This window comes from Dipteris shenzhenensis, chromosome 16, assembly GCF_047967505.1.
Source record: "Dipteris shenzhenensis isolate YYH24624 ecotype China chromosome 16, Dip_SZ_1.0, whole genome shotgun sequence".
Lineage (NCBI taxonomy): Eukaryota > Viridiplantae > Streptophyta > Polypodiopsida > Gleicheniales > Dipteridaceae > Dipteris > Dipteris shenzhenensis.
The window spans coordinates 8446049-8473841 of NC_141611.1; the positions used below are offsets into that span (position 1 = coordinate 8446049).

General features: G+C 42.4%; 1 protein-coding gene across 1 annotated transcript in view; it reads left to right on the top strand.

The window, feature by feature from the left end:
* The window catches only part of LOC147892502 (protein argonaute PNH1-like), a 70442-nt gene that overhangs the window by 27076 nt on the left and 15573 nt on the right, over positions 1 to 27793 (top strand). Inside the window, exons 15-20 of the mRNA XM_087386909.1 lie at positions 10335 to 10472; positions 10618 to 10760; positions 10925 to 10987; positions 11175 to 11238; positions 11483 to 11618; positions 11710 to 11783. Coding sequence (XP_087243035.1) covers positions 10335 to 10472; positions 10618 to 10760; positions 10925 to 10987; positions 11175 to 11238; positions 11483 to 11618; positions 11710 to 11783 — 618 coding nt within the window. The remainder of the gene's footprint in view (positions 1 to 10334; positions 10473 to 10617; positions 10761 to 10924; positions 10988 to 11174; positions 11239 to 11482; positions 11619 to 11709; positions 11784 to 27793) is intronic.

Below are 27793 nucleotides of genomic sequence, written 5' to 3' on the forward strand. Positions count from 1 at the left end.
GTGGTAGCTGAATAGCACTCATGGAATCACTGTGCAATGTCGGTACACGTGTATGAATCCCCAAATCTCCCACTATCCAATCAAGCCATATAGCCTCCTTGCAACCCTCTGTGGCTGCAACATACTTGGCCTCTATGGTAGACAAAGCACCACACTTCTGTGCGCGAGACATCCACAACATTGCACAACCTGTAAAGGTGAAAGGACATGCGGACCAGCAACTGAGGAGAAAAGAAGAGCAAGATTTTGACTACCAAGAAGACAAAGAAATACGTTTCAGAAATGTTAGAGAAGCTCATGGAACAAAAAACGAATCCTCCTGGGGCAGCTCGAAGAAACTTCACGACAGTTGGGTGAAAAAGGCAAGCAGCTAGAGGAGAAAATGCTCTAGGAGAGCAAGCAGGAGGAGGCACTTAGACGTGACCAGATGGCACCTACTCGATTGGGAAGCCATGTTGCTCCAGCACAAACAAATGTTGGCCACTATGCAGGCTAGCATGAGCACAGCTTCCCCATCGGGTTCACATCAACAAAGATTGGTCCACATTGAACTTCACGAACAATGACGGTAAGTGCGGCCACTCAGCTATTTTGCGATTTATTCATCCCTTTGTTGCTCACTTTTCGTTAGCACGCATTTTGAACGAACAACACCTAGCCGCCCCTCATCTGACCGGTGAGGCAGTTCCTTGGTGGCAGCATTGGTCCAGTACTTATATCGACCCGCCCACGCATGTTGGGGGGCTAGAGAAATGTAGACGACACCAGATTGGATCCTTGTACCCCCCTTTCCCAAATAGGGAAGAATTTGCTTTATGTTCGGAGGACTCAGAATACAAATGACACTCGTTCAGAGAAGGATGACTTTGACATTGAGAGCTGACCCACGAATGCCTGAGAAACAACCCAATCTTCACCAAGGCCAACGTTGCCCACACTGTCGATGTAGACCACTGTGCAAGGCTATTGAAGAGGCTTGTGCTGTCCCCGGGCAGCTATGTGAGTGAGAGGGGTTAAGGGCAGACAGAAATACTCCGAGCCCGGGCTATGGTATAGAGAAACGATAGGGTTTGCAGTGGAGCGATCAAAAAATAGACAATAGTCAGACACAATTGAAGAACGGAACTTAGAAAACATAGTGCCTGTTGGTAATATGAAAAATTGAATACAAGAACCTCAAGCCATCGTGTCTCAAGGACCGTGGCTGAGGTGAATCAGAAAGATGATTCCATGTAGAGAAACAATAGAAAAGATAGCAGCAGAGGGAGCGAAATGCAGTCCTCCGTGTAGCTCGATGATGACGAAGATGAAGAAGGGCTGGAGCTGCCCTAGGAAATGGCTGAAAACCAGCATGCTCTGAGGAAGGAACCTTCAGGCTATCTGGAATAGCAACATGATGAAGAAAAGGTGGAGCAGAAGGTGCAGATTTGGAGCAGAAGGGGCAGATCTGGAGCAGGAGGGCAGATCTGGAGCAGGAGAGCAGATATGGAGCAGGAGGGGGCAGAAAGCAGAACTGGAGCAGGCGGGGCTGCAGCAAAGGATGGAGGAGATGAGGAGCAGCTGCAGGTCCTGTCCTGTCAGTGAGAGTGTGGGGGGCTAGTGCCTTTATAGGCCTGACCTAGCTGGTCGGCCAGCTGGTCGGTGGGCTTGCCAGTTGGTCGGTGGGCTTGCGAGGTGGTTGGCCAGCTGGTCGGCCAGACCCCTGCTAGCTGACCTTTTGGCTGGCCTGCAAATTGGTATGTTTGCCCCCAGAAATTGGGGATTGCTAGTTGCTTAACACCCCCTCTCAATTGCCAATTTGGAGGGGCAGACATTGTGTGCTTGGAGCTTCGTGTAGGGATGTCGACGGTGGTGGTGGCTATCCCTGTGAAATGCCCAAGAGATGATCACAAGAGGAGTGCCCTTGCAAGGGATCACGTATGATCAGCTGAAATAAGAACACTGTGAAGCTCGAGAGAATAAGCCACCCCCTCTCAGCACCGAAAGGTGGAGGGAAAAGCAAAGGTAAAGAACAAATATGTCGTAGCAGCACTGATAATCCAGAGATGGTAGGATTTCACCAAAGGAAGAGGTCGGAGCTGAACAGTGATCCAGTGTGTGCCCGATCTTGAACCTCGGGAGAGAGGAGTCTATCCCCGCCTCCATGAATGTAGAAGAATTCGAAACAACAGTGATCAAGACACATCTGAACAGAAAGGGTCCCGCCTAGGGAGAACTTGTAGATCCTGGAAGTTGATGCCGATGGAGATCTGGTAGAGATGAAGGATCATGACCTCCTTGTTCGAAGGAATGGGGAGTGTCAAGCTTGAAACCGAAAAGGGAGGGAGGGATGGGTGTAGAAGATGGAGGTAAGAAAGGGAGGGAGGGATGGGAGTAGAAGATGGAGTTCTGAAAGGGAGGGAGGGATGGAGTTCTCTCCCTTAGTGCGCAGCGGAATGAAGAGGAAACTGATATGTTCATAGGAGTGATGCTCCCCGTACCTATGGCCTCCTTGAAGAAGCAGGATCTTTAGATCACGAGAGATCTGGGGTCTTTAGATCACCATGGCTCTGATACCATATAGAGAAACGATAGGGTTTGCAGTGGAGCGATCAAAAAATAGACAATACTCAGACACAACTGAAGAACGGAACTCAGAAAACATAGTACTTGTCGGTAATATGAAAAACTGAATACAAGAACCTCAAGCCGTCGTGTCTCAAGGACCGTGGCTGAGGTGAATCAGAAAGATGATTCCATGTAGAGAAACAATAGAAAAGATAGCAGCAGAGGGAGCGAAATGTAGTCCTCCGTGTAGCTCGATGATGACGAAGATGAAGAAGGGCTGGAGCTGCCCTAGGAAATGGCTGAAAACCAGCATGCTCTGAGGAAGGAACCTTCAGGCTATCTGGAATAGCAACATGATGAAGAAAAGGAGCAGATCTTGAGCAGAAGAGCAGATCTGGAGCAGAAGGGGCAGATCTGGAGCAGAGGAGCAGAAGGGGCAGATCTCGAGCAGGAGAGCAGATATGGAGCAAGAGGGGGCAGAAAGCAGAACTGGAGCAGGCGTTGCCCACACCGTCGATGTAGACCACTCTGCAAGGCTATTGAAGAGGCTTGTGCTGTCCCCGGGCAGCTATGTGAGTGAGAGAGGTTAAGGGCAGACAGAAATACTCCGAGCCCAGGCTATGGTGCTGCGTAGGCACCCTCCTGGAATCACCAAAGGGATGCTGAGTTTGCTGCTGTCCTGCAGGGGATTTTCGGACAGGCTAGAGGCTGCTCTGGGGGAGGCGGGACTGTGGGGGAACTGAGTGAGAAATGAGGGAAGCAAGCCCCCCTTTGGCCCAACCATCATAAAACTGCTGACCAGCCAGTTGGCTGGTTGGGCCTTAAATGCCAGCCCTACTAGCTGCCTAGGGAGGGGAGAAGGGTAGCCTATAAAAGGTGCCCTCCCCAGCCCTTTCTCCGTCAAGGGGCCCTTTTGGGGCTCCTACCTTGGCTGATCCTGTCCCTTTCTCTTGGTCCAGCCTTTGGGGGCCCTTTTGGCTCCCAACCTAGGCTGAGACCTAGACCTGGCTACACCCTAAGATGGAAACACTAACCTACTGTTCTCCAGTGGGTACTAGTGAACATGGACTTGATTTTTGACTTGACGGAGGGTTGAGAGACTGACTTATGTAGCTCGTGCCCAAGTGTCCTTGGACAAGGGCTCACAATGGGGTCATGGCATATGACAAAATCACCTAGATTAGGGATCTACTTGCACTCATCGATGCAGCCCGTTGTCACCTTGCACCCAAGTGTAGGAGTGCATGTGACAAATACAATGTTTAGAATTGAAATAACCAACCTTGGCCTTGAAATAGATCCATTGTGATGTGCTTGCTCTCATGCTGCTATATTTTGAAGGGTCTCATTTTGAGGATTTACAGGAGCTTAAGGATCCTTGAACTTTGTTTTTATCTTCTGCTCTTAGATTTCTATAGTTACACTTAACTTGTTTTCGTCCAAGTATTAGCGGACATGCAAATTTCACCTTGTAAAGTTTTTGTCCAAGTTGCGGCCTGTTGGTATTGTGATTATTCTTTCTATCTTAAATGGTGTGTTGCCCTATCAGCTAGATTTAGATGCTCGTTTGCGAGAGACTAAAATGAAATTGTTTAGACTTCACAAGCAGTTGTAGCTTGAATGAAGAGTTTTTGGAGTACCTTTTGAGTAGCCTACTCCTTTAGTGCTAGCCTTCGTCATGGTTGAGTCTGTCCTTCACCTCCGGAGTGCCTACAGAAACTCAGTACGAAGACTTTGTATAAATGGATGCTCAAGTATGTGTGGGTGTGTGGATGTGTATGGTCGTGTGTAGAGAGTGTGTGAGGTGTGTGCGTGGTGTGTGTAGCGACGAACGTACGGTGAGCGTGTGAGCGACGAACGTACGGTGAGCGTGTGTGTGAGAGAGGGTGTGCGACGGATGTACGGTGAGCATCGTTCATCGTCGTCCATCAGAGTTTGGCGCCCGTTGCTTCGTCCGTACCATCGTACGGCCGTCGTTGTTTACCTTTCCATCGCTGCTCCGTTCGACCTTGCTCGTCACTTCTCACCTGCAGTCTTCCTTCCCAAAGCCCATACAGTCCGTTCGTATTTTCCCCTTTAATTATTCCGTACAGTCCTTCAACTCTTCCGTACAGACTGTCCGTTGTCCCGTACAGCCCGTCGGTGATCCCGCACAGTTTCTCAGTCTTTTCCTGTAATCTCCCAATCTGATCGTACAGTGCTTCTTCCCAGCGTCCATACAGCCTGTGAGCCTTTCTTCGTCCCTGTCCGAATCTCCCTGTTTGATATCTGTTAAATCCCTTAGCCTCCATGGCAGAAGCAAATAAGTACTATGTCAAGAGAGCCCTCTCTCTTGAACCCAAAAGACAATCAAAGGAAGCCTCTTCTCCCATAGCTCCTTCTTCTGAAGATGCTTCTTTATGTGTTTAATATGCTGAATGATGATTTTCAACAAAGCAGAAGGGAATGGATTCAACCTACTCCGGAACTCACTTACAAAATGAAGCTGCCATCTCTTGTGCAACCTTTGAAGAAGCTCTCTCAAACTGCAGTTATCATCTTTTTCCCAGGCAAAATTCCCTCTGCTAATGATGTGGGACAATGGGTGAATTCTCTCCTAGGTGGATGTTTTGTAGAAGGAGTCTATTTTGCCTCCCGAGGATTTTATGAAGTTCATCTTTTGGACGCTTTGACAAAACAAAAGATGCTGGAAATGTCTCCGTTATTTTTTGGTCGCTAGATGGTGCATATCATGCCCTGGTCCCCCAATAAGGACTATCAGAACCTCATCAAGCATCATTGCCCTGTATGGGTTGAAGTGGTTGATTTTCCAGATTATATGAGAACAGAGCTTCCAGGTTTAGCTATGACATTGGGGCAAGTGATCTGTCCCCCTCGTCCAACAGGTAATAAAAATCGTTTTTGCATATTATGGGATACTGATAGACCGACCCCTTCTTCTATTGCAGTTGAGATTGAGGGTGTTAATTTGGGCAAGAAATATTTCACTTTAAAATGGGGCATTTTTGCTGGAGCTTGTTTTTCTTGTCACAAATTTGGGCATCTTGCTTCGGAGTGTCCTTCTATCCTTCATCCACCTCCTCCAGCTGCTATTCCTCTGCCATCTAATTAAGGAGGTCAGAAGACATATGTGGAAAAGATTGAAGCTAAAGGACCAAAGCCTTCAGGTCATACAGGGAGTCAGGCCAATTCAGCTCAAAATAAGGATAAAGGTAAAAGCAAGTTAGGAGAAAATATTTCACCTTCTCATGAGGGATGGCAGACTGCAAAGAAGACGGTGCCTCTCAAACAAAGACCTCTCCAATCTCGTAATTGGGATGCCTCTGTTCCTTCTCCAGGTCAATCTTCTACCTCTTCAAGCAGCCCCATCACAAAGGCTTGGGTCAATGCAGTCAAGAAGGGTCTTCCCCTTTGTGAAGAAGATGATATTATCAGGGAAATGGAAGCTGAGGGTCAGCAAGACCCTGTGGCAATGGCAGAGGCTTGAGGCCTCCCGCTCTTTTGGAGGACCGATCATTCTCTTGTATATATTTTCATGAGTGTTTCTCTTAAATGTTTTTCCTATAATATACAGGGCCTCTGCAACTAGAATAAATGGAGGCTTCTCTGGCATTATATAAATACAACTCATCCGGATGTTGTATGTCTCCTAGAGCATAATCAGCATTTTTTTGCTGGACAGCATGGGTTTTTTTCAGGATATGATATATTCTATTCAGGATCGGAACAATTTTCTTGGCTGTGCATTTTAGCCAGACATGATCTGCAACCCTTGATAGCATATAATGATCTAGGTGGACGATGGATGATTATTCAATGTATGATCAATGGAGAGATTTTTGAAATAGGATCTTTGTATGCCTCTCAAAATTCAGCTTCCAGAGCTCAAATGTGGAACTCCATAAAGCAATATCCTTGGTCCTCTAATGCTCTACTTTGTGGTGATTTGGAAGGACAATACCACGCATAAATCACATATGCTGCCCTCTGAAATCCAGCAATGGGAACACATGACATCATCACTTCGATTTGCAGATTTATGGACAGCAACTCATCCTTCAGTGATGGGATTTACATATCATCATAATGCTTTCACAGATTATTGGGCCAGGCTTGATAGATTTTATCTCATTCATGCTCAGCAATATGATGAATATACATGTCGGATGTGGACTGATTATTCACAACAACTATCTGATCACACTCCACTTTGGCTCACCCTTTCTTTTGGTATGCCTCTGGATGACTTGCAGCTCTCCTCAGTCAGAAATTTACAGGTTAATCAATTCTATCTTTCTCATGAAAAATTTCAAGCATATGATCAGACTGGCTTGCAGGCCATTGCTATCCCATGCTCAGGAGGATCTGGAATTTGCTTGGATCTCTTTCATAAATCGTATTCAAAATGTCATCAAGGAATATGGAAGATGGTACTTGGCAGAAACCAGACAGCATATCCAGTGGGCAAAATCATACAAGCAGTATCTTGTACAGATTAGTCATCAAAGATCTCTATCTGATTCTGAACAGCATTTATTATCTTGTGCTTCCTCTATAATTGATGCCAATAACAAACGCAAGCTGTCTAAATGGCAGATTAGGGCCAGAGTTAAACCCATGCTAGATAAGGGCTGTTCCTCTAAATCTTTTTTCCGGAACTTACATGCACATAGGCAAAGCCAATCTATCATGAGGGTAAGGAAATCAGATGGTCTCTGGACCCAATCTCTCTCTCAGCTTGAAAAACAATGTCTGGATCACTTTCAGCTCCTTTATTCTCAGCCTTCTTCTACTGCACCTCAGGTTGCATTGGCTCGTAACAGATTTACTGAGCTTGTTTCTCCCATTGTCTCCTCGCAAAAAGCCTCAATGCTGGAAATGTCTTTTTCAGATGATGAACTGGAGGAAGCCCTTAAGCATTTGGGTAAACATAAATCCCCTGGCTGGGATGGTCTGACGGTTGAATTTTTCGAAGCCTTTTGGCCAGAAATGAAGGGTCCAATTCTGCAGTTTATTAATTCAGCATGGCAGCACCAACATCTTCCCTCAGCTTGGAAGCATGGTCTGGTGAGGCTTGTGCCCAAAAAGATTCTTTGTGAGACTATGGATGACTGGAGACCAATTACTTTGATGCCGGTGATATACAAACTGATTGCCAAAATGTTAGTACATCGGATAAAGGATATCCTTCATGATGGACTTCATCCCAGGCAATATGGTTTTGTTCCAAGACGGCATATACATGACAATATCACTAACACTCTTATTGCAATGGAATATGCTAAATATTCAGATCAAGATGTGTTGGTCATGCAGGTGGATGTCGCAAAGGCGTTTGATACAGTACAGTGGGATTATGTCTCTCAAATCATGCAAAAACTTGGTTTTGGGCCAAAGCTATCTAATGTCATATATTGGCTTTATTCAAATTCTACTGCACAATGCTTTATAGGGAGACATTTGTCTGAGTCTTGGACTCTCGAACGTTCGGTTCGACAAGGATGTCCTCTCAGTGCCTTGCTTTATGCCATCGCTTCACATCCATTGCTTCTTTATATGGATCACATGGTTGATACTGGACAGCTAGAGGGGCTTCAGATTTCTGGTTCACGACCCTTCATAGCGCAGGCCTATGCAGACGATTCATTCTTCATGCTAAAGAACAGTCCATTGGAGATTCGCCTATTGATGGATACCCTTTCAGATTTTGGGTTGGCAGCTGGTCTTAAAATTAATTTTCAGAAATCAAAACTCATGCCTCTCAAGCTTTGTGATTGGCATGCTATTCTGTGGCCAGGCCAGATTATTCAACTGGAAAATATAGTTAGACATTTGGGTTATCCTATTGGCTGGAAAATCAGTAATAAGCAACAAATGTTATGGGTGTTCAACAAAATTCAGGACAAATTACAATATTGGAAGATTTCCACATGGCCTCTGCATGTACGGCTTCGAATTGTCCAGTCTATTGTTCTAGCTTATGTTCAGTTCTACCTTCCTCTATTACATTGGTCATCTCGAGATCTCTCATCCTTTATGTCTCAAGCCATGGAGATTTTTTGGAAAACCAAGCTTCACAAAAAAGCTTTACGGTTGCTCAAAATGGACTTGCTTTGCTCACCCAAAATGCATGGTGGTTTGAATATAATAAACATCAAATATCATGTGTTGGCAAGAAAGATCACTATGCTCAAAACATTCTTTCAACAAGAGCAGCCTTGGTCTATTATGCTAGCAATTTTGTGTGGTCAGATGCGCACACAAGCTTATGGACATTGGATAGTAGATCCATCGGAAGTAGTACTTGGAAAATTTCAAGGTAAAATCCCTGCTTGTCCATTTTCTAATTCCTTGATTTAGGATTGGAAGCAAGTACTCTCTCACATCAAATGGTCTCCTCATCTTGCTTCTCTAGCATCATCACTCAGATTGGAGAGTATTCATTGGAGTGCTGTGTTTTCCTCTCCCCTTGCTGTTCAACAACCCATCAGAGCTTACAATCTTATGAAAATGGGTATTCGGTTCATTGATGATGTTGTAGATATGCAAGGAAATCTTCTCCTTTTTCCAGCAGCATGTAGACAATACAACCTGGCAATGCATCATAGACCTATTTGGAAAGCTATTGCTGATCTCCTACTTCCTCTGGTTCCGATTCCGACATTGAATGGCAGTGACAGGCTTCAAGATTGGCACCTTCAGTCTTCAAGTTCAAGCATTTCTTCTAAGCCTTTGCAGTCATTGACATCTATACAGGCTTATAGATTAATTTTACCTCCTCCTTGGATTGCCCATCATGCTAATTCTTTATGGCATCTGAACAAGTCATCAGCCTGGTGGAAAGGAAGATTGCAAATGATATGGAAGTTGAAAATGCCATTGAAGCAAAGACTATTCTTATGGAGATGTATTGTTGGTATTCTCCCAGTGGGAGTGAAATTGGCTAAACGACGAATAGCTTCATCTCTCTGTCCAAGATGTCACCTTGCATCGGAGAGTATTCCGCATCTATTGTGGTTTTGTTCATATTCCAGAGACCTTCTAGATAGAATCTCCTATTTTTGATCTCTCAGATTTCCAGCACACAGATTCTACAGGTTTTTCTGGATGTATGGCAAACTATCAGCTTCTTTGTCACAGTATTCTCTCTTCTTCCACTGGATCAGATACTGGGCCTTATGGACCCTCTGGCTGCAGCGCATCCAAGCATATCTGAATTCTCCTCTTCAGCATCCTTATGAGTTTTTCAGAGCCTCATTAAGGCAGTCTTTATATGATGCCTTACATGAGGAAGATTTGGATGTTTCTTGTATTCAACTTTTCTTTTACTGTTTCTGATGGATAGGGCTGTAGCTCTATTTTGAGCACGGCCTGGATGTAAATGAATGTCTTATAATATAAGTATCTTGGTTTTACAAAAAAAAAAAGTGTGTGGATGTGTATGTGTGAGAGCATATTTTTATACTATGGTCTACACCCACTGTTGGGCGCTGATGACGTCATTGGGGATGTCATAGTAGCTAGTCCCTGCTATGCGTGATGGAGTTTATGGTTTTCAATCTTATGAGTGACTATCGTGAGATTGAAACTGCACTATGTTGTGTTTTTAGAGGATGAGTTTGGGAATGTTCTTGGATTTATCTAGGTATACACTTAACCTATTTAATTGAAAGTTATTGTCCATCTGATGATATTTTAGTAAAGGCGGGAAATTATGTTATGTGTATTATAAAAGCAAGTTTACAGCCATGTTTTGTTCGTGAGGCATATGAGTTGGTGAGTCTCAGGTTGGAGGGAGGAACACGGTGCTGGTTGATGCTCTCTCCCGTCGAATACCCCTTGTCAGCGACATACCAACTATTATTTTTGGAGCAGATGTGACACATCCACATCCAGGAGAGGATTCTAGTCCCTCCATTGCTGCTGTAAGATACTTTTGCCACTTGAGGGAAGACTGCAGTGGGTTTGTTTCTTGTCGGATTATTTCCTAGCTTTTTATCTTTTTGGTGGCTTGGGGTGGCTGATATGCTGTCATCAAGGGTTCACACAAAAACAATTCAAAATTTTCAGGTCGTGGCCTCGCAAGACTGGCCGGAAGTAACTAAATATGCAGGGTTAGTGTGTGCACAAGAACATCGACAGGAGTTGATACAAGATTTATTCAAGAGCTGGGTCGATCCTGTTCGTGGTCCACAGACAGGAGGAATGATTAAGCATGTCTTATCCCTGTTCACAGACAACACATGTAGACACAATACATACACAGAATTGAGTGTCATTACACATAGCACTGTTCTATTTTGCTAGTGCTGGCATTTCATGCCTTCTGACCTGGACAAGCGTTGTACACTCTTTAATGCGTTTCCTCTTGCATCAGGGAACTATTGATTTCTTTCCGACGAGCAACTGGCCAAAAGCCTCTGCGCATCATATTTTACAGGTAGCTTTGAGCTTAACACAATTTTTTTGGTTTGGAAGTTTGGTCTTGGAACTCTTTGCAATTCTTTCTTTGTTGCAAATGTCTGTATACAACCTATTTTATGTCTGTACATGCTTGAGTGTCTTATTGACAATGATGATCTTTCTTTTGGGATTATTTATCATCTGAAAATTTTGAGTGCTTTCAGAGATGGGGTGAGCGAAGGGCAATTTTATCAAGTACTATTGCATGAACTCGATGCTATACGCAAGGTATCTGAAATGTGTTGAAGGAACATCATTTTGTGAATGATGCAGCTGATTGTAATGTTTTGTGTCAATAAGTGGGAACATAGGCAAATAGGCTTTTCTTTTCCTTTGTTCAGTAACAAAAATGCAGGATTTACTGATTTGCTTACTTTGGTCAAATTCATTGCAATGCTCCATAGTTTCAAAAAATACTATGCTCTTACTTGGGTACATACTTTGCACGTAACTAATTTATTGTGTCTCTTAGGCTTGTGCATCACTCGAACCAAACTATCAACCCCCTGTCACGTTTGTAGTAGTTCAAAAGCGCCATCACACACGCCTTTTTGCCAATGACCACAATGATAGGCGCAGCACAGACAATAGTGGAAATATCCTTCCAGGTTTCCTCATACACTTGCAAGAAAATTGATTCGAGCTTTTCTGAAATGATGTTGTGTTGTTGTATTCCTAATGCTGCTGCTACTTGTGCAGGCACTGTTGTGGATTCTAAGATATGCCATCCTACAGAGTTTGACTTTTACCTTTGTAGCCATGCGGGAATCCAGGCACGCATTCCTTTTTTCCTTCTTTGAGTTGATCAAGTGTGCCCTGGCTTACTGTTTCAATGGCTGAAATCGATCTTCTAGTTTCAACTAGCTTTAAGTGCTGCACAAAAGTAACCTAAGAAAATAGTTTGTGCAAAGTAAGAGAAATTGCCTTCATTCTAAAATATCTAGAATCCTCTATGGGTTTCATCAAATGATTTAGTGTCATGCTTTCCTTGGTGCCAAGAATTTATTTCCTTGGCTATACCGTGCCGTAGAAAATAAATTTAGAAAACATTGTTTTTGCAAATTGAGATGCTCCACATGTATCATGAATGCCCACTGAATCATTTAAAATCCAACTTAAATCAATTGAAATGTTACCCTCTTTTAATATGTTTTTCCAAAGCTCATGGACCGTTGGTAATATGGCCTTGAAGCAATAACTCTACTTCTTTGAGACATCAGTTAGAGAAGAGATCAAAGCCTAGCACTTCGTTGCTGGATGCTTGAGCATTGATTCTGAGATGCCTTCCCTAGCCAGTCTCTAAACTGTGGAAGGACATGCAATAGTTGTCACATCAATATGATGATTTGGAGGACAAAGACATGCAATAGTTGTTACATCAATATGATGATGTTCAAAATTGATCTCCTTAGAGGATTCAATGGTTCTTAGACCCATCAATAATGCTGCTTATTAGACTCTCAAAAGTAAAGAGAGGAGTGGCTAGACGAATCATTATACTCTTGGACAAATATTTAATTACAAATAGCCAATCACCCTTTGCATCTTCAATTCTCCTGGTGGAAGAGGATAGGTCCTCTAGACGTGTATTGACCTCAATAAATCACTTTTAAAAATGGATTTCGATATCTAGAATCAATGGTTTGTTGGATGAACTGAAGGATGCTAAAAAATAAAAAACTGAGATTGACCTAAGGTCTAGCTACCACCATCAGCATCAAAGAGGGGGAGCCAAAGACGGTCTTTAGAACATATATGGACCATATAACTCTACTTTGAGACATCAGTTAGAGAAGAGATCAAAGCCTAGCACTTCGTTGCTGGATGCTTGAGCATTGATTCTGATATGCCTTCCCTAGCCAGTCTCTAAACTGTGGAAGGACATGCAATAGTTGTCACATCAATATGATGATTTGGAGGACAAAGACATGCAATAGTTGTTACATCAATATGATGATGTTCAAAATTGATCTCCTTAAAGGATTCAATGGTTCTTAGACCCATCAATAATGCTGCTTATTAGACTCTCAAAAGTAAAGAGAGGAGTGGCTAGACGAATCATTATACTCTTGGACAAATATTTAATTACAAATAGCCAATCACCCTTTGCATCTTCAATTCTCCTGGTGGAAGAGGATAGGTCCTCTAGATGTGTATTGACCTCAATAAATCACTTTTAAAAATGGATTTCGATATCTAGAATCAATGGTTTGTTGGATGAACTGAAGGATGCTAAAAAATAAAAAACTGAGATTGACCTAAGGTCTAGCTACCACCATCAGCATCAAAGAGGGGGAGCCAAAGACGGTCTTTAGAACATATATGGACCATATGAAAACTTTTTTGGCATTAATAAAAGAAAATCCGACAGCCTTACATCTATAAGTTTGCTTGAGTCTTGTTTGATGACATGAATATTCATCTACATCCAAAGAACAGTATTTGTTGCAGGTAAAGCAAAGTTTTGGCATTAATAAAAGAAATCCGACAGCCTTACATCTATAAGTTTGCTTGAGTCTTGTTTGATGACGTCAATATTCATCTACATCCAAAGAAGAGTATTTGTTGCAGGTAAAGCAAAGTTTAGACCAACTTTTCGCCAAAGCAAGTAAGTGTTCATTCCATAGTTAGGAAAAACGGAAAAGGGGAAACGGGAAATGGAAATTGAAACGGAAACATTTTGGGGTTTTCAAGAGGGCTGAAATGGGGAAACTCGGTTATAAAGGGGTGTTAGAAAAAGGGGTTTTGAGCTGAGCACACATAGATTTAGAATGCTATAGCCTACAGCCTACCTCTAACTTAAAACATAGTGCATAGCACATACCACTACAAAACTACAACTTTGAGGATAGTACATAACATAGACCTTAGAAGTCAGAGCAGTGAGGAATGAATGACAAATCTGAAATCAATGAGAAAGGCTAAATGGTAAAGATCGACAAGTTACAAAATGCCAATATTGATATATGGCTCAAAGTTTCAAACTTCATGTACATCGAAAGTACAAAGCCCAAAAAGCCTAGGCTGTGATATGATCAAAATCTAGAACTTAAGCCTCAACCTGAACCTCTGTCTCTCTCTCCTCCTCCTCCTCCTCCTCCTCCTCATCAGTAAGGGTGTCATTAGGCTTATGAAAACCAATAAACTTGTCATGCTTGTAGTTCTGTCTCATCTTGTTAAGCAAACACAAGTTTGCATTAACAAAGACAAGATCGTTCGTCCTCTGTGCTTTGAGATGGTTCCTCTTCTTTGGATGGATGTGGGCAAAGCTACTCCAAATGCGCTCACAAAAGGAGGAGCTACAACTGTGTCTAAGAATCCAAATGGCAAGCAATTGCAGCTCAGGGGAAGCAGCTCCATAATCCTCCGACCATGTAACATACCCTAACTTGATACCTGAAATTGCAAAGCTCTTAAAAATCAGATGTATGGCAAAGCTCATAAAATCTGAAAATTATGAGTCACGACTCACTAGTGGCTAAATAACATAATCTGAAAATTGAAACTAGTTAACATTACCTATCATGTAGATTTTTGGACTTTAGAACAACAAAAAATCTAAATTTGTATGATTGGATGTATCCTAGTCTTACAAAGGTATATAAGATTACCTATAATGCTGAGCATTTGGCCATCCAAATATGCCCGCCCTCCTTATTGCGATAACTGACAAGCTGGTCCTTCACTTTCCGCCGAGCAATTGGCACCAATCTTTTAAAGAGTGAGGTTCCGACCACGAACCACCTCTTTATCACTTTGTTATGCATTTCCCTTGTGTTGAAACTGTGGGTCCAACACAAATGCAGCCACATGAATGGGAAAGTAGTATTGGTCCACTTGCTCAAGGCCAAGTTCTCCAACTCTCTCAGCCTTTGGTGATCTTTCTCTAACATTTTATATTTTCTATCATGCGATCCATCCCCTCATATACTTTGCCAATATAAATCTCATCTCCATCAACCTTTTTCAGCAAAAACACAATTGGCTTACACAAAGCATATAGGTGTGATGCATCAGCCCAAGAGTCATTGCTGCCTATACACAAGTTATAGACCAACATCCCAAGGGCGTGCCGAGATGTGGGCACGCATCTCATTCTGGGCTTGCCACAACCTGCTTAACTGTAGGTCTCGTTTCAATGAATCTTCGAAGCAAATACTTATATGCAAACCTTGTCTCTGCATACTTCAAGAGCTTCTTGCTTGCAAACTTGCAGTGCGGGGAGAGAGAAAAATGATGGCGTGTAATAAATGCAACTATCTCTCTTCCATTGTCAATAACATTTTTTATCCAGGGCAATTAGACAATGTATCAAAACATTTGCTGTTTTTTGCTGTACTCCACTCACTATGGAGTGTATGTAGAGAGAAGATCCTCTATGATATACCAAAATGCCCTCATGTGAGCGACTCTGCACATCACTCAAACATTTGCAACCAAAGTGACCCCATACTTATGCCATTTTTCCTCCATAGGTTGAATGGCTTCATTAATTGCCTTCATCTCATCCTTTAGAAGCTTTTCCCTCAATGCATCAAAAGTGGGAGAGGTATAAGTGGGCCCAAATGCTGTAAATTGAGCCACCATCTCATTGAAATAAGCAGATCTTGCAACTTTGAAACGAATTTCATTCGAGTAAAAAAATGGGCCATGGCTGCATCTACCCGTGTATTTTGTTGTGGAGGCCATGCTGTGTAAAGGGTGCTTTGCCTTCGTGCAGGTGGGAGAAGTGGAGGAGATAACACTAGGAGTAGAACATGTAGTAGCAGCAGCAGCAGCAGCAGATGGAAGAGGAGTCCTTTTTGCAGTAGCCACATGAGAGCATGAAGTAACTCCTCCACCAATGGATGCAATTGTCATTGGTCTCTTAGCGGGAGGAAATGCCTCAACCTCTCGTGCGAACCTTGCTTTCTCTACCTCGGAGATTACGCTGCATAGTATAATTCCCTCTCCCTTGAAGCCAAGAAGATGGGCCTTCACCGTATTAGGGATCCCACCTCTTTTCAATCCACAACACTTGCACATGAGCTTGCGAGTGCCTCCTTTCTTGGTGTCGTAGGAACCCAACAGAAGAGGGCTGAAGGGCTGAAACTTGAACAAAGGGGGCTGAATGAGGATGGAATAGAGGGCTGAAAGACAGGGCTGTAAGGAGGGTTGAAAGAGGGCTGAAAGAGAGGGTTGAAGGAGTGGAGGCTGAGCTTTGAAAAGGGCTGAAGGGGATGGATGATGGAGGAGGGCTGAAGCAGCCTGTAGGAGAGAAAGGACTCCCAGGGAGTGAATGGGGCTCAAGGAGGGCTGGAAAACCCTCAAAAGTTCAAGCGTATGAGGTGAAGGGGTGGAGTGAGCGAAAGTTTGCAAGTAGAGGCCAAAACAAAACTGCAAATAGTAAAAGAAGCTGCCGGTGCAAATCATGAAATAGGGGAGAGGGGGCTTGTTACTTGAAACAGGACGTTCGGCATGCTGTGAAACGAGTTTCAGGTGTCCTGAAATGTTTCAGCCAGCCATTTTAGGTGTGAAACGTTATGGCATTTCATATTGGGGCCCTTCTTGAAATGGCGTTTCAGGGCAATCTAGGCTCTGAAACACGTTTCAGTGCAACTATGGCTATTGAACTAGTTTTTGTTACCTCTTTTGTCTTCCTTTTGTTTTTCAAAAAGTTATTGTTACCTCTTTTTTCTTCTCTTTCATTTTCTCTTTTATTTTATGTGTAGATTTTTGGACTTTAGAACTACAAAAAATCTAAATTTGTATGATTGGATATATTCTAGTCTTACAAAGGTATATTTTGAAACCGGACCAGAATCCCTAAAAACGAATCAGTTCTTATAGAAACACCGCCTGGATCCTCAATTCGCAGCAGATAGGATATATTCTAGTCTTACAAAGGTATATTTTGAAACCGGACCAGAATCCCTAAAAACGAATCAGTTCTTATAGAAACACAGCCTGGATCCTCAATTCGCAGCAGATAATCACCAAGATAGATTTTGAATTTCAAAGATATCAGGGAAAATAGCATCTGATAGTTTTGTCTGACGAGGAGCAGCAGCAGATATCTTCTAGGAATCAAAACGAACTGAGAGAGGGAGAAAGAAAGAAAGAAAGAAAGAAAGTCTATTAACGTCCACGGGAGACCAAGAGGTCTATGGGACAACATGAAAGCCATCTAGTACATCAGCTTACGGAGGGCGCAGGGCAGCTCCCAAGGAGTGCAAGAGAGAGAACAAAGATTTACAATATTTTTGCAATATTTACAAGAACTTTGCGATAGAAACTGGAGAACTCAAACTGAAATCTGAAAATCAGAATTGCGGCACTTATCTCAAAGATTATTTGTGATAGAATAGAGGGAGAGGAGGAGTAGACGCAACACGTGCAACACTAGCTTAAAGAAGGGCTGGACCCCCTCGAAGGTCTTTATTGCAAAGGAATAATACTTTGTACAAAATGCTTTGAAAAGAGCATGAACTTGAGTACAACTCTTGACTGAATCTGGGAGGCCTGAGGCCTTTCTTTTATAGACTAGGCCTAGCAAAAAGCTAGGGCCTGCTTTGTAAAAGCTACTTCTACAAAAAAAACCAAGCTTTTAGGCTTTTTTTAAAAATATGGTGCTTTTGGTGCCTTTTTTAATCTAGTGGGCCCTCCTTTTAAAGAGGTGCCCCCTTGTCCATACTTTTAGGCATCGTGGGACTTGCTTTTTGTGCTTTTCTTCCCACTCTTGGATCCTTTTTGCACTCTCTTAGGTCCCTGCACATTGCACAAACAAGTTCCAACACTTTAACCCCTTAGAGGTTAGCAAAATGCATGCATTCCTATTCTTGGACTAATCCTAGTCCCATGGGGGCGTCCCCATAGTTCTCTTTTACCAATGCAAAGTAGAAGTAAAACAAAGCTTATTCTCGTTAACCAAAGTCAACTTTCTTGACCATTGTCAATGCAATAAAGATTCCTTTTTATGTCTTGAGAGAAGTAGCAATTTGGTGACATATATAGCTATGGTTCATTCATGGCTATTGAACTAGAGTATCTTGGACATACAGCTAGCAGCAGTGGAATTTAAGTGGGATCCTAACAACGTCACGTGTAAAAAATGGATCATAATTCTTAGCTAAGGCTCTTTCTATAAGAGCTTTATTAAGAATTATGCTCGTATTGCAGCATCTCTTGCTAAAAAAGAAGCATTTTTTTGAAGAAAAGAGCTTCCAAGTTTAGAACAATACTTTGGTATCAGCTTGTATTGTGGTCTGCCTAGATTTCTCAAATCCTGTCACCATAGAAGTTTTAATGTGAAGGGTATTGGAGATGTATTACTTCAAGATGATGGTGTGATCAAAGGCAGTAAGCTGGATGATAAGGAGATTGGCTGTCGTATCTATGACTAGGATATGCTAGCTATGCATCATGCATTAAAGAAATGGCATTAGTATATCTCTGGGAGTCACTTTAGGGCCAAAACTGATCATAAAACTCAGATCGAATTGTTTACCAAACAAAGGAGATGGATTGCCATCATCTAGAGTTATGATTTTGACAGTAGGTTGGCAGGGAGTAACATTTGCTCATGCAATATCCAGGTCATGGGCATGAACTTTTTCATCCATTTCAGAGATTTATCAGAACTGAATACATGAGATTCAGTGGGAGTATCTATTGGATCATGAAGCTTCTTTGCTGCATCTCACTCAACATCAAACATTCTATATGGTGAGCCTCGAACCAAATAGATTGTGTCCTGGAATCACATCAAACTGTTGTGCAATTTAAACTTAGGATGATCCTAACATGAGGGGTCCTACAAGTCTGAAAATATAGCTGCTGCACTCAAATTCTGCATTATTGTGTCACGAACTTTTTGTGTGTCATCGCCATTGCATCACACAGGCTCACCAATTTGATAGTAAGACCACTTTCCTTCATGGTGATTTGAACGAGGAAGTCTTTGTCAGCCAACCTCCAGGTTTTGTGGAAGGTTCTGAAAATAAGTTATGCCGGCTGAACAAGGCCCTTTTGGATTAAAGCAGGCACCTTGGGCATGGTATGCCAAAGTACATTTCACATTTGTTATGCCTTGGTTTTCAGAACCACCCCACAGAGGCCACTCTTTATGTCTGGAAGAGTGGATCAGATGCGATGATTTTATTTTTTTACGTGGATGACATGCTTATTACTTGGCCAGATACTCAGCAAATTGCAGCTTTTGCAGCAATCATTTGCCATGCCAGATTTGGGGGGGTTGCGTTATTTATTGGACAGCTCTTACACTGCTTCTAGTTTGAGGATTGTAAGCCGGTTTCCTCACCATTTGAGCCTGCTACTATTCCTCCGTTGAGGATGGAGTGACCCATTTGATGCCATTCTTTATCAGTAGGCTGTTGGCTGTCTTTTCTATTTATGTCCCACTAGGCCTGGTTTGCAGTATGCAGTGTCTCAGTTATGCAAGTTCATGCACAAGCCCTATACACAAGCATTGGTAGGTAGTGAAATGTGTCTTGTATACTTGAAAGACACGTAGCATTTAGGATTGCTATACAATGATGAGTCTTCACTCATGCTTTACATACAATGACTATATTGGTTACGACACGAGGATAGAATAAAAAAGCTGACAAAGATAGATGCAAAGTGCTAAAAGTTGAGAAAACAGCCTTATGCTTTGACTTTTTGTGGCTAAAAAATAAAGATCATGACATCGGTTCTAAAAAGAAAAGATACACAAAGGTAGTAAGTGTTGAAGATCTTTGCTCTTGGATAGATTTTCTTTTAGATAATCTTTACATCACAATAGGCAATTCTTTGTTTCAACAAAAATTATAGGAATTCCCATGGGCACTGATTGTGCTGTCTTTTTAGCAAACTTTTATCTTTTTACTTATGAATTTGAGTTTATGTAACGTCTTATTTCTATCAATACTTGCCCTATCATTTTACATAAGGTTATCCAAGTTAGGCATTTTCTAGATGATTTATTTGTACGAGATGTTCCTAACTTTCAAGACTTTATGTTTAAAGACGCTTGTGCTTTTGGAGAAGGAATTTATCCTCGTGCCTCTTGTGAATTGAACTGCACTTCAAGGGGGGATTCTTGTGTTTTCTTAGATCTTAGACTTTCTCAATCTACCATAGGATTAGAGGTTGATATTTACGATAAACGTGAACAACCTGAATATAGTTGTTTGCACATTATAAAAATGCCTCACATTGACTCAAAGATTTCTGATTTGGCAAAATATGGAGTCTTTTCTTCCCAATTCCATATATTTCCCACCTTTGTACAACTAAGGAGTCTTTTATCACTCAATGTAGTAATTTGATCACTTTACTATCATACAAAAGGTATAATCCAAGGAAAATAATGAAAAAAGTACAATCTTAGATATGAAGTCTTTTATCTATGGTGTATCGGCCTTAGGTATGTTTAGAATGATTGAACATACGCTGAAAACAAAAAGCAGGGAGCTGAATAGCCTGCTTTTCTTTTAGCTTCAAAAGAGAGTTTGATTGAGTATGCTTGTGCTTTCTAAGTTAGGAATGTAATTTTGCCTCTTTGTAGGAAGTGATACATAGGCATAAAGGGTCCATTTAGCTTTTTATGTTTTAAAAGAGAGAGAGAGAGAGAGAGAAAGAGAGAGAGAGAGAGTCTATCAATGTCCACTGGAGACCAAAAGGTCTATGGGACAGCAAGAAACCCTTTAGTACATCTGCTTTAGGGATGTCATAGTACATCTAGGTATATGCTTCTGCCGTATTAGTGGACATGCAAATTTCACCTTTTGAAGTTTTCGTCCAAGTTGCGGTTTGCTGGTATTGTGATAATTCTTTCTATCTTAAATGGTGCGTTGCCCTATCAGCTAGATTTAGATTTAGATGCTCGTTGGGGAGAGACTAAAATGAAAACGTTTATAGACTTCACAAGCAATTGTAGCTTGAATGAAGAGATTTTGGACTACCTTTTGATTAGCCTTCTCCTTTAGTGCTAGCCTTCGTCATGGCTGAGTCTGCCCTTCACCTCCGGAGTGTCGACAGAAACTCAGTACGAAGACTTTGTATAAATGGATGCTCAAGTATGTGTGGGTGTGTGGATTTGTATGTGTGAGAGCATATTTTTATACTATGGTCTACACCCACTGTTGGGCGCTGATGACGTCAGTGGGGATGTCATAGTAGCTAGTCCTTGCATGATGGAGTTTATGGTTTTCAACCTTGTGAGTGACTATCATGAGATTGAAATTGCACCATGTTGTGTTTTTAGAGGATGAGTTTGGGAATTTTCGTGGATTCATCTAGGTGTATACATCTGCTTTAAGGAGGGCACATGGCAGCTCCCAAGGAGTGCAAAAAGCAACCCCTACTATTTAGAGTACCTACATGATATTCTGGAAGAGTAAACAGCCATACATTAGTTTAAGACTGAGAGTCTTTTGGTTTTGATTTAAACTCTCTGATTAGTGCTACGCCTTCACGGTAAACTGCCCATTTTTCTCCTTTTTGGCAGCCTTGACTTTAGCTAATTCAGTTGCCTTAATGTTGAGTTGAGTTTGTGTAAGCTCCTCTGCTATCCATACTTTTTATGTTTTAAATAAGAGAGAGAGAGAGAGAGAGAGAGAGAGAGAGAGAGAGAGAGAGAGAGAATTTCAGTTTTTTGGAAGATTTTGTTTTTTGTTTCTGAACTTGCTTGTTTATTTTTGCTTAGTCACCTTCTTCCTATCTTCTTTATTTCTTGTTTTCTTTCTCTTTTGTTTATTTGACGTATGTTAGTAAGCACTGGGTTTGCCCAAGAGACTCTGTGGGTCTTTAGAAACCCAGTATAGCTTCTTATGCTTGGGCATTGATGACGACATAAGTGTTGCTTTGCTTGCTAAGTATGTCTTCCTTTTGTTTTTTCATAAAAGTTTTTGTTTACCTCTTTTTTCTTCTCTTTCATTTTCCCTTTTATTTTTAGTGTAGATTTTTGGTCTTTAGAACAACAAAAAATCTAAATTTGTATGATTGGACTTATTCTAGTCTTACAAAGGTATATGTCTCACAGTGGCAATGTTTCATTCTTTGTTCTTCATGCATCTCTTGGTTCAGCAAGAAGCAGCCTATAGTTGCTACTTCTAGTAGAGAAGTTGAGTACAAGGGAGCTTGCACTGCTCTTGTGGACTGTGTCTAGCTCCACAAGCTACTTGCAGATCTTGATATCAACCACGTTTCTATTTGAAGCTTTTTGGCAAGCTATACACTTGTTATCATAGGTTGCTATATCCATCACAGATGAACATGTGCAACCATGATTCAGTTTCCAGGTATTCTTGAGATGTATCAGTGATATACCATGGAGGGGGGTTTGTTGCTACTTGGACTTCGTTTGGCCTTGTAGGCTATACCTAGGAGTAGTTAGTCCTAGTTAGGCTTCTTGGGACAGTTAGTTCTAAGTCACTTAGGACACTCTGTCCTAAGTTGTTTCGGCCATATATTGGCCACTATTGTACTTTACCATTATCCATTTACAATTGCTCTCCATTGCTTTCAACTTGTTGTCTCCTCTCTTTCATTCTAGCTTCCTTTCATAGCTCCTTGCATCCGACAATTTGTAGGCAGCCAGCCAACCACAGACTAGGCTGACCCAATCTATCGTTGACCCTAGGCCTTCTCTACTTTTGGTGGCATGTCAATCTAGGAACTGCTGACCTGGTTCAATCCTTCCTCGCCCTTTATGTGTAGGTTGTTGGCTCGTGCTCTATAGCCTTTCTGCTGTAAATCTACCAACCTTTCCGCCCTTTCTCCAAGGCCTATAGTAGCACTTGCACATCAGCCACCATGTCTGCACCTTTGCAATGGATCTTTTGCCAATCTAGATGCTCCAAGAGGGCTTGCAACTATTGCCGCATAGCATGTACATGCTGTTGTATCTTTTGTAGAGGTATTTCCTCTCCGTTGTTAGCCCTAAGTGTTGCAATGTGTGCTAGCCTATCTGGCAGTCTACAATGCTGCGTGCATACTTGCCTTGCATGTGGCATTCGAACTTGATAGTCTGCACCTTTGCAATGGATCTTTTGCCAATCTAGATGCTCCAAGAGGGCTTGCAACTATTGCCGCATAGCATATACATGCTGCTGTATCTTTTGTAGAGGTATTTCCTCTCCGTTGTTAGCCCTAAGTGTTGCAATGTGTGCTAGCCTATGTGGCAGTCTACAATGCTGCGTGCATACTTGCTTTGCATGTGGCATTCGAACTTGATAGTCACATAACTCTCATGCCTGTTGGGCAAATTTATGTTTTTAGGATAAAGGCTATGGGACATATGAGTGCGCGTGTGGACATGTACGTGTGTGAATCTAGATTTGGTAAGTCATAGTCCATGGATGGTGGAGGAGTTGGCTAATTCATGGACTGTGGAGGGTTGGCCAAGTGTATCAGATAATCTGATCCATGAGGTCAAGAGCTTTTGTAGTTGCCTCTATATAAGGCTGTTCTACTTGCATGAAGATATCATTCTTGTGTGCTACTATGTTCTTCATATTCTACCTGCCTTGAACTCTCGCACTCCTCACCCAGCAACTCCAACAATGCCTACCACTCCTACATTGGTACCATGTCCATGTACTCTCCTCATATGGGGGCTTTGATCCTAATTTCCAACACATTCAAGCATCTGCACATGCTTACTTAGAGAAGTCCCCAAATGAAGTGCTAGCATGTGGCTAGATACATCTAGACGAGTCTCTCAAACTAACACCGCTGCCTCTGTAAGTGCAATCGTTGTGCGAAAACAAATAGACGTAGATAGAGATAAAGAAGTAGATTTGTCATTTAAAACACTTGATACTTGTGCCTCCTTCGGTGATGGGGGGATGTTGTGGTGCACTCTGATGCGTTGCGTGTTTTGTGCACTCCTTTACTAGTGTGACGGCAATGAGCACTAAGTAGGCACAAATTTGGGTGAGCGTGATGATGAACGATAGCCATGAAGAATTTTACCATCGTCCCAAATCTTAGTAGCCTCAATGATCTGCATATTGGGGCACATGGTGGCTATTCGAATGGTCCCCATATTGGCACAGATGTTGCTTGGTGGTAACAACTTGATTCATTTGTTGATCAATCTGTTGGGATATCTGTTGACCAAGCTGTTGTCCCACTTGCAAAAGAGTCCCGGAAGCATTGAGGACATTGTCTCAAAAACTTGGGCCTGTGCATTTGGTGATGCAAGTGATATGGAATGAGAAGGAGTTTTGTGCAACTTGTGAGTTATTGCACTGTGGCAAGCACATGCTCACTCAGAGGAGTCCCCAAATGAAGTGCTAGCGTGTGGCTACATACATGTAGGACGAGTCTCCCGAACGGACATTGCTGGCCCTTTCAAGTGCAGTGGTTGTGCGAAAAAAACATAGAAGAAGAGGTAAAGAGGTAGATATTTCATTTAAAGCACTTGATGCTTGTGCTCCCGATTGAGTGATGGGGGGTGTTGTGTTTGCACGTTGATGTGTTGCCTCTTTTGTGCCCTCCCTTGTTGCACATGAGACGAGTGTGACGATAAGATGCACTCAACAGAGCAGGCGCAAATTTGGGCAAGCGTGATGATCAACGATAGCCATGAATTGACGAATTGTACCATTGTCCCAAATCTTAGTTGTCCGAATGATCCCCATATTGGGACACATGGTGTTATGAATACTTCTTAGCTGTCCGAGTGATCCCCATATTGAGGCACGTGCTACTTGCCTTGTTTTGAAAGGCGGTGGTAACAAGGTTTGATTTACTTGCTGATCAATTTGTTGGGATATTTGTTGACCAAGCTTTTGTCCCATCTGCAAAAAGAGTGCCTTGAAGCATTGAGGAGAGTGCATTAAAACTTTGGGCCTTCGCATCTGATGATGCATGTGATATGGATAGGGAAGGTGTTTTGTGCAACTTTTGGGTGTTTCCACAATGGTAGGCACATTTTCACGTAGAGCGGTTCCAAATGATGAGCATGCACAGCATGTGGCTAGGCGCATGTAGGACGAGTCTCTCAAACATACATTGCTGCGCCCACAATTGCAATCGTAGTGCGAAAACAAATAGATCTAGATCTTAAGAAGAGATAAAGAAGTACATTTGTCATTTAAAATACTTTGATACTTATGCCTCCCTCTTTAGTGATGGGGGGTTGTTGTGGTCGTACAATGATGCATTGCCTACCTTGCTTTGCTTGTTGCACATGAGCTGAGTGGGACGGCAATGAGTCTAGAGTAGGCGCAAATTTGGGTGAGTGTGGTGATGAACGATAGCCATGAATTGCCGAAGTGTACCATCATCCCAAATCTTCCTGCGTGTGACTAGTACATTTATAGTGGCCTATGGAACACTCCATAGGAGTTCCACTAAGCCTTCTCCACATTCCTTAAGAGAAAGTTACCCAAATGCATGCAAAGAAGAACGTTGTTTCAACCTTCCATAGGAAGGGAATGGCCGTCTTGATAACATTGCTAGACTTACGTCCATTGCTTCCATCACCCTGAAACCAGTTTGACAGGTAGACAAAAAGAGTGAATGAGTGGGTGGAAGCGTACTTTAGATTCTTTTTCCACAATGCACGAAAGGCTTGGATAAATAGTTGTATTTGGTAGAATCTCGTTACAATACTACCAAACATGTATCCATTGATTTTATGTCCTTATTCTATTTGGGTTGCACCTTGAGTTAGAATTCTCTAACCCATCAACTCACAACAAAGAGTAACATTCCATAGGTCAGAAAAACGCTTCAGGTTTGAGTTAGCGAGCTCATTTCTTAGCCATAGGTCCATCGGTTTAGTATCACCTTGGAGTCTAAGGCCTAGACCATCCAAGAAGCTAGTTTTCTTGAAGGTTAGATCATGCGTCCCATATAACATGCCCCTTCCACCTTCCACTAGGTGGCTGCTACTACGCCAATAGGTCCACATCCCTAGGGAAATCCAATTTTTTGATTTCCTTAGATACAGTGTGCCTAACTTGTCTCGTAGCTTGTATTTAGAAGCTTGGCTTTGTAGCGTTTGGCTAATATCCCTCCTTCCCTCAATCCTAGAGTCAATGTTCCATAGCTTATCCAAGAGTATAAATTATCCGATATAAATGTTGGTAGAGCTACAAAAAATTGATCGAAATCACCCATCCATTTGGGAGTTCCTTCTGGCTGTCATGGGATTAGAGCTACCAGGTAATTCTGCAGGATAGTGCTTCCAACCATCTTTGTGGGAGTATTTGATCCATCCTAGACATCAATTATAATATCCTCTTTTTGTGTTCTTAAGACATCAAGGACATGCTCTCGAGTCTTAAAAGTATTTGTGCAGTGTAAGGTCCTTGCAATTCTCGATTAATATCAGTAGGCAAGAGAGCAGTTGCTCCTTGCCTTCGATTTACTGCCGCTTTAAATCACACTTTAGCATAGCTTCATGGAAGCTCTGCTCTTAGAGCGGAATATAACTAGGTTGATCGCGATTTGCAGGTTGGGCTCCCTTACACAAAAAAATTGCAATTCAAAGACAAACTACCAGGAATGCAATGATGCTCCTTCACACAGGTACCTTGCATGGTGCAACGTGCAATCCCAAAGCAAATCCTATGAGACGATCATGCCTTCTGCTCCTTCCATCGGTACCAAGCCCAAGTTAGCTTAGAGATTTCATGAGCCCTTAGAAGGGATGGTTTGGAAGTGTGTGAGCTTGATTTGCATCCAACATCTAGTATCCAAGATTTTTTCCATGTCTCTACCACCCATTGATGATTTGAACATATTGAGTACAATGCTGCAATGGTTTTGGGCAGCATCTAGTATCCAAGATGTGAGGGGTAAAACCATTATTAAATTTAAAGTTAAAGTGGCAGAAGACAAATCTATTATGGGAAATATCCTTACTTTTGGAACAATACCCTGCAGTTTCCCTCTCGTGAGGATGAACTACTACTGTTTTTACTCTGGCTGAGATTGGGAGTTCCTCATCAATACATACTGTTAGAATTATAGATATAATTCAGCAGTGACCAATGTAATTTAATAAGCTAGTTAGGGGCACTTTTCCCTCTCTAAGAGGTTTTCCCCCCTAACTGCAGTTAGTCCACTAACTATGGTTAGTGACTACTAAGGTTTTGTCACTAGGACAAAACCTTATCTCTCACTCTTTCAGTTGTACTCTTACACTCTTCTATTGCAACTAAGCTCTGAAGCTTTCAGCTCTCAGCTAACTCTCTTGCTCTCTCTCTCTCTCTCTCTCCCTCTCTCTCTCAAATCTTACATTTGGTATCAGAGCAGGTTCAAGAGCTCCGTGCTCCGTGCTCCCTGCTCCCTTCAGCTCCTGCTGCATATTCGGCTCCATCACTAGCGCCCGCAAGCTTTTGCTCCATCGCCATCGTCGTCCGTACAGTCTGCACGGATTGATTTCGTACAGTCCCGCACTGTACTTATGACACTCGTCCGTACTTGCTCGTACTCGTCATACCTATTGCTTCCGTACATGTCGTACCTGCAGTCTCGTCGCCGTACAGCTGCAATGTAGGGAACTCTCGTACAACGTACATCTCTTGTAGTTCGCAGTACGTCCGTACAGTTCGCCGTATGGTCCTGCTTCCGTACAGTTCGCCATACGTATCCGCATCGTACACATGTACTTCGTCGCACATTTTGGATCTGATCGTCCGTACATCAGTACCTGCTCATCCGCACGTGTGGCAGATCTGTACTTGCTCATCCGTACTCTGTCGTACAATCACCGTACCAGCAGATCTGGTGGTATTTGTGCAGACATTTGCAGTCTTTTGCAGTCATCTGGGTATTTTCG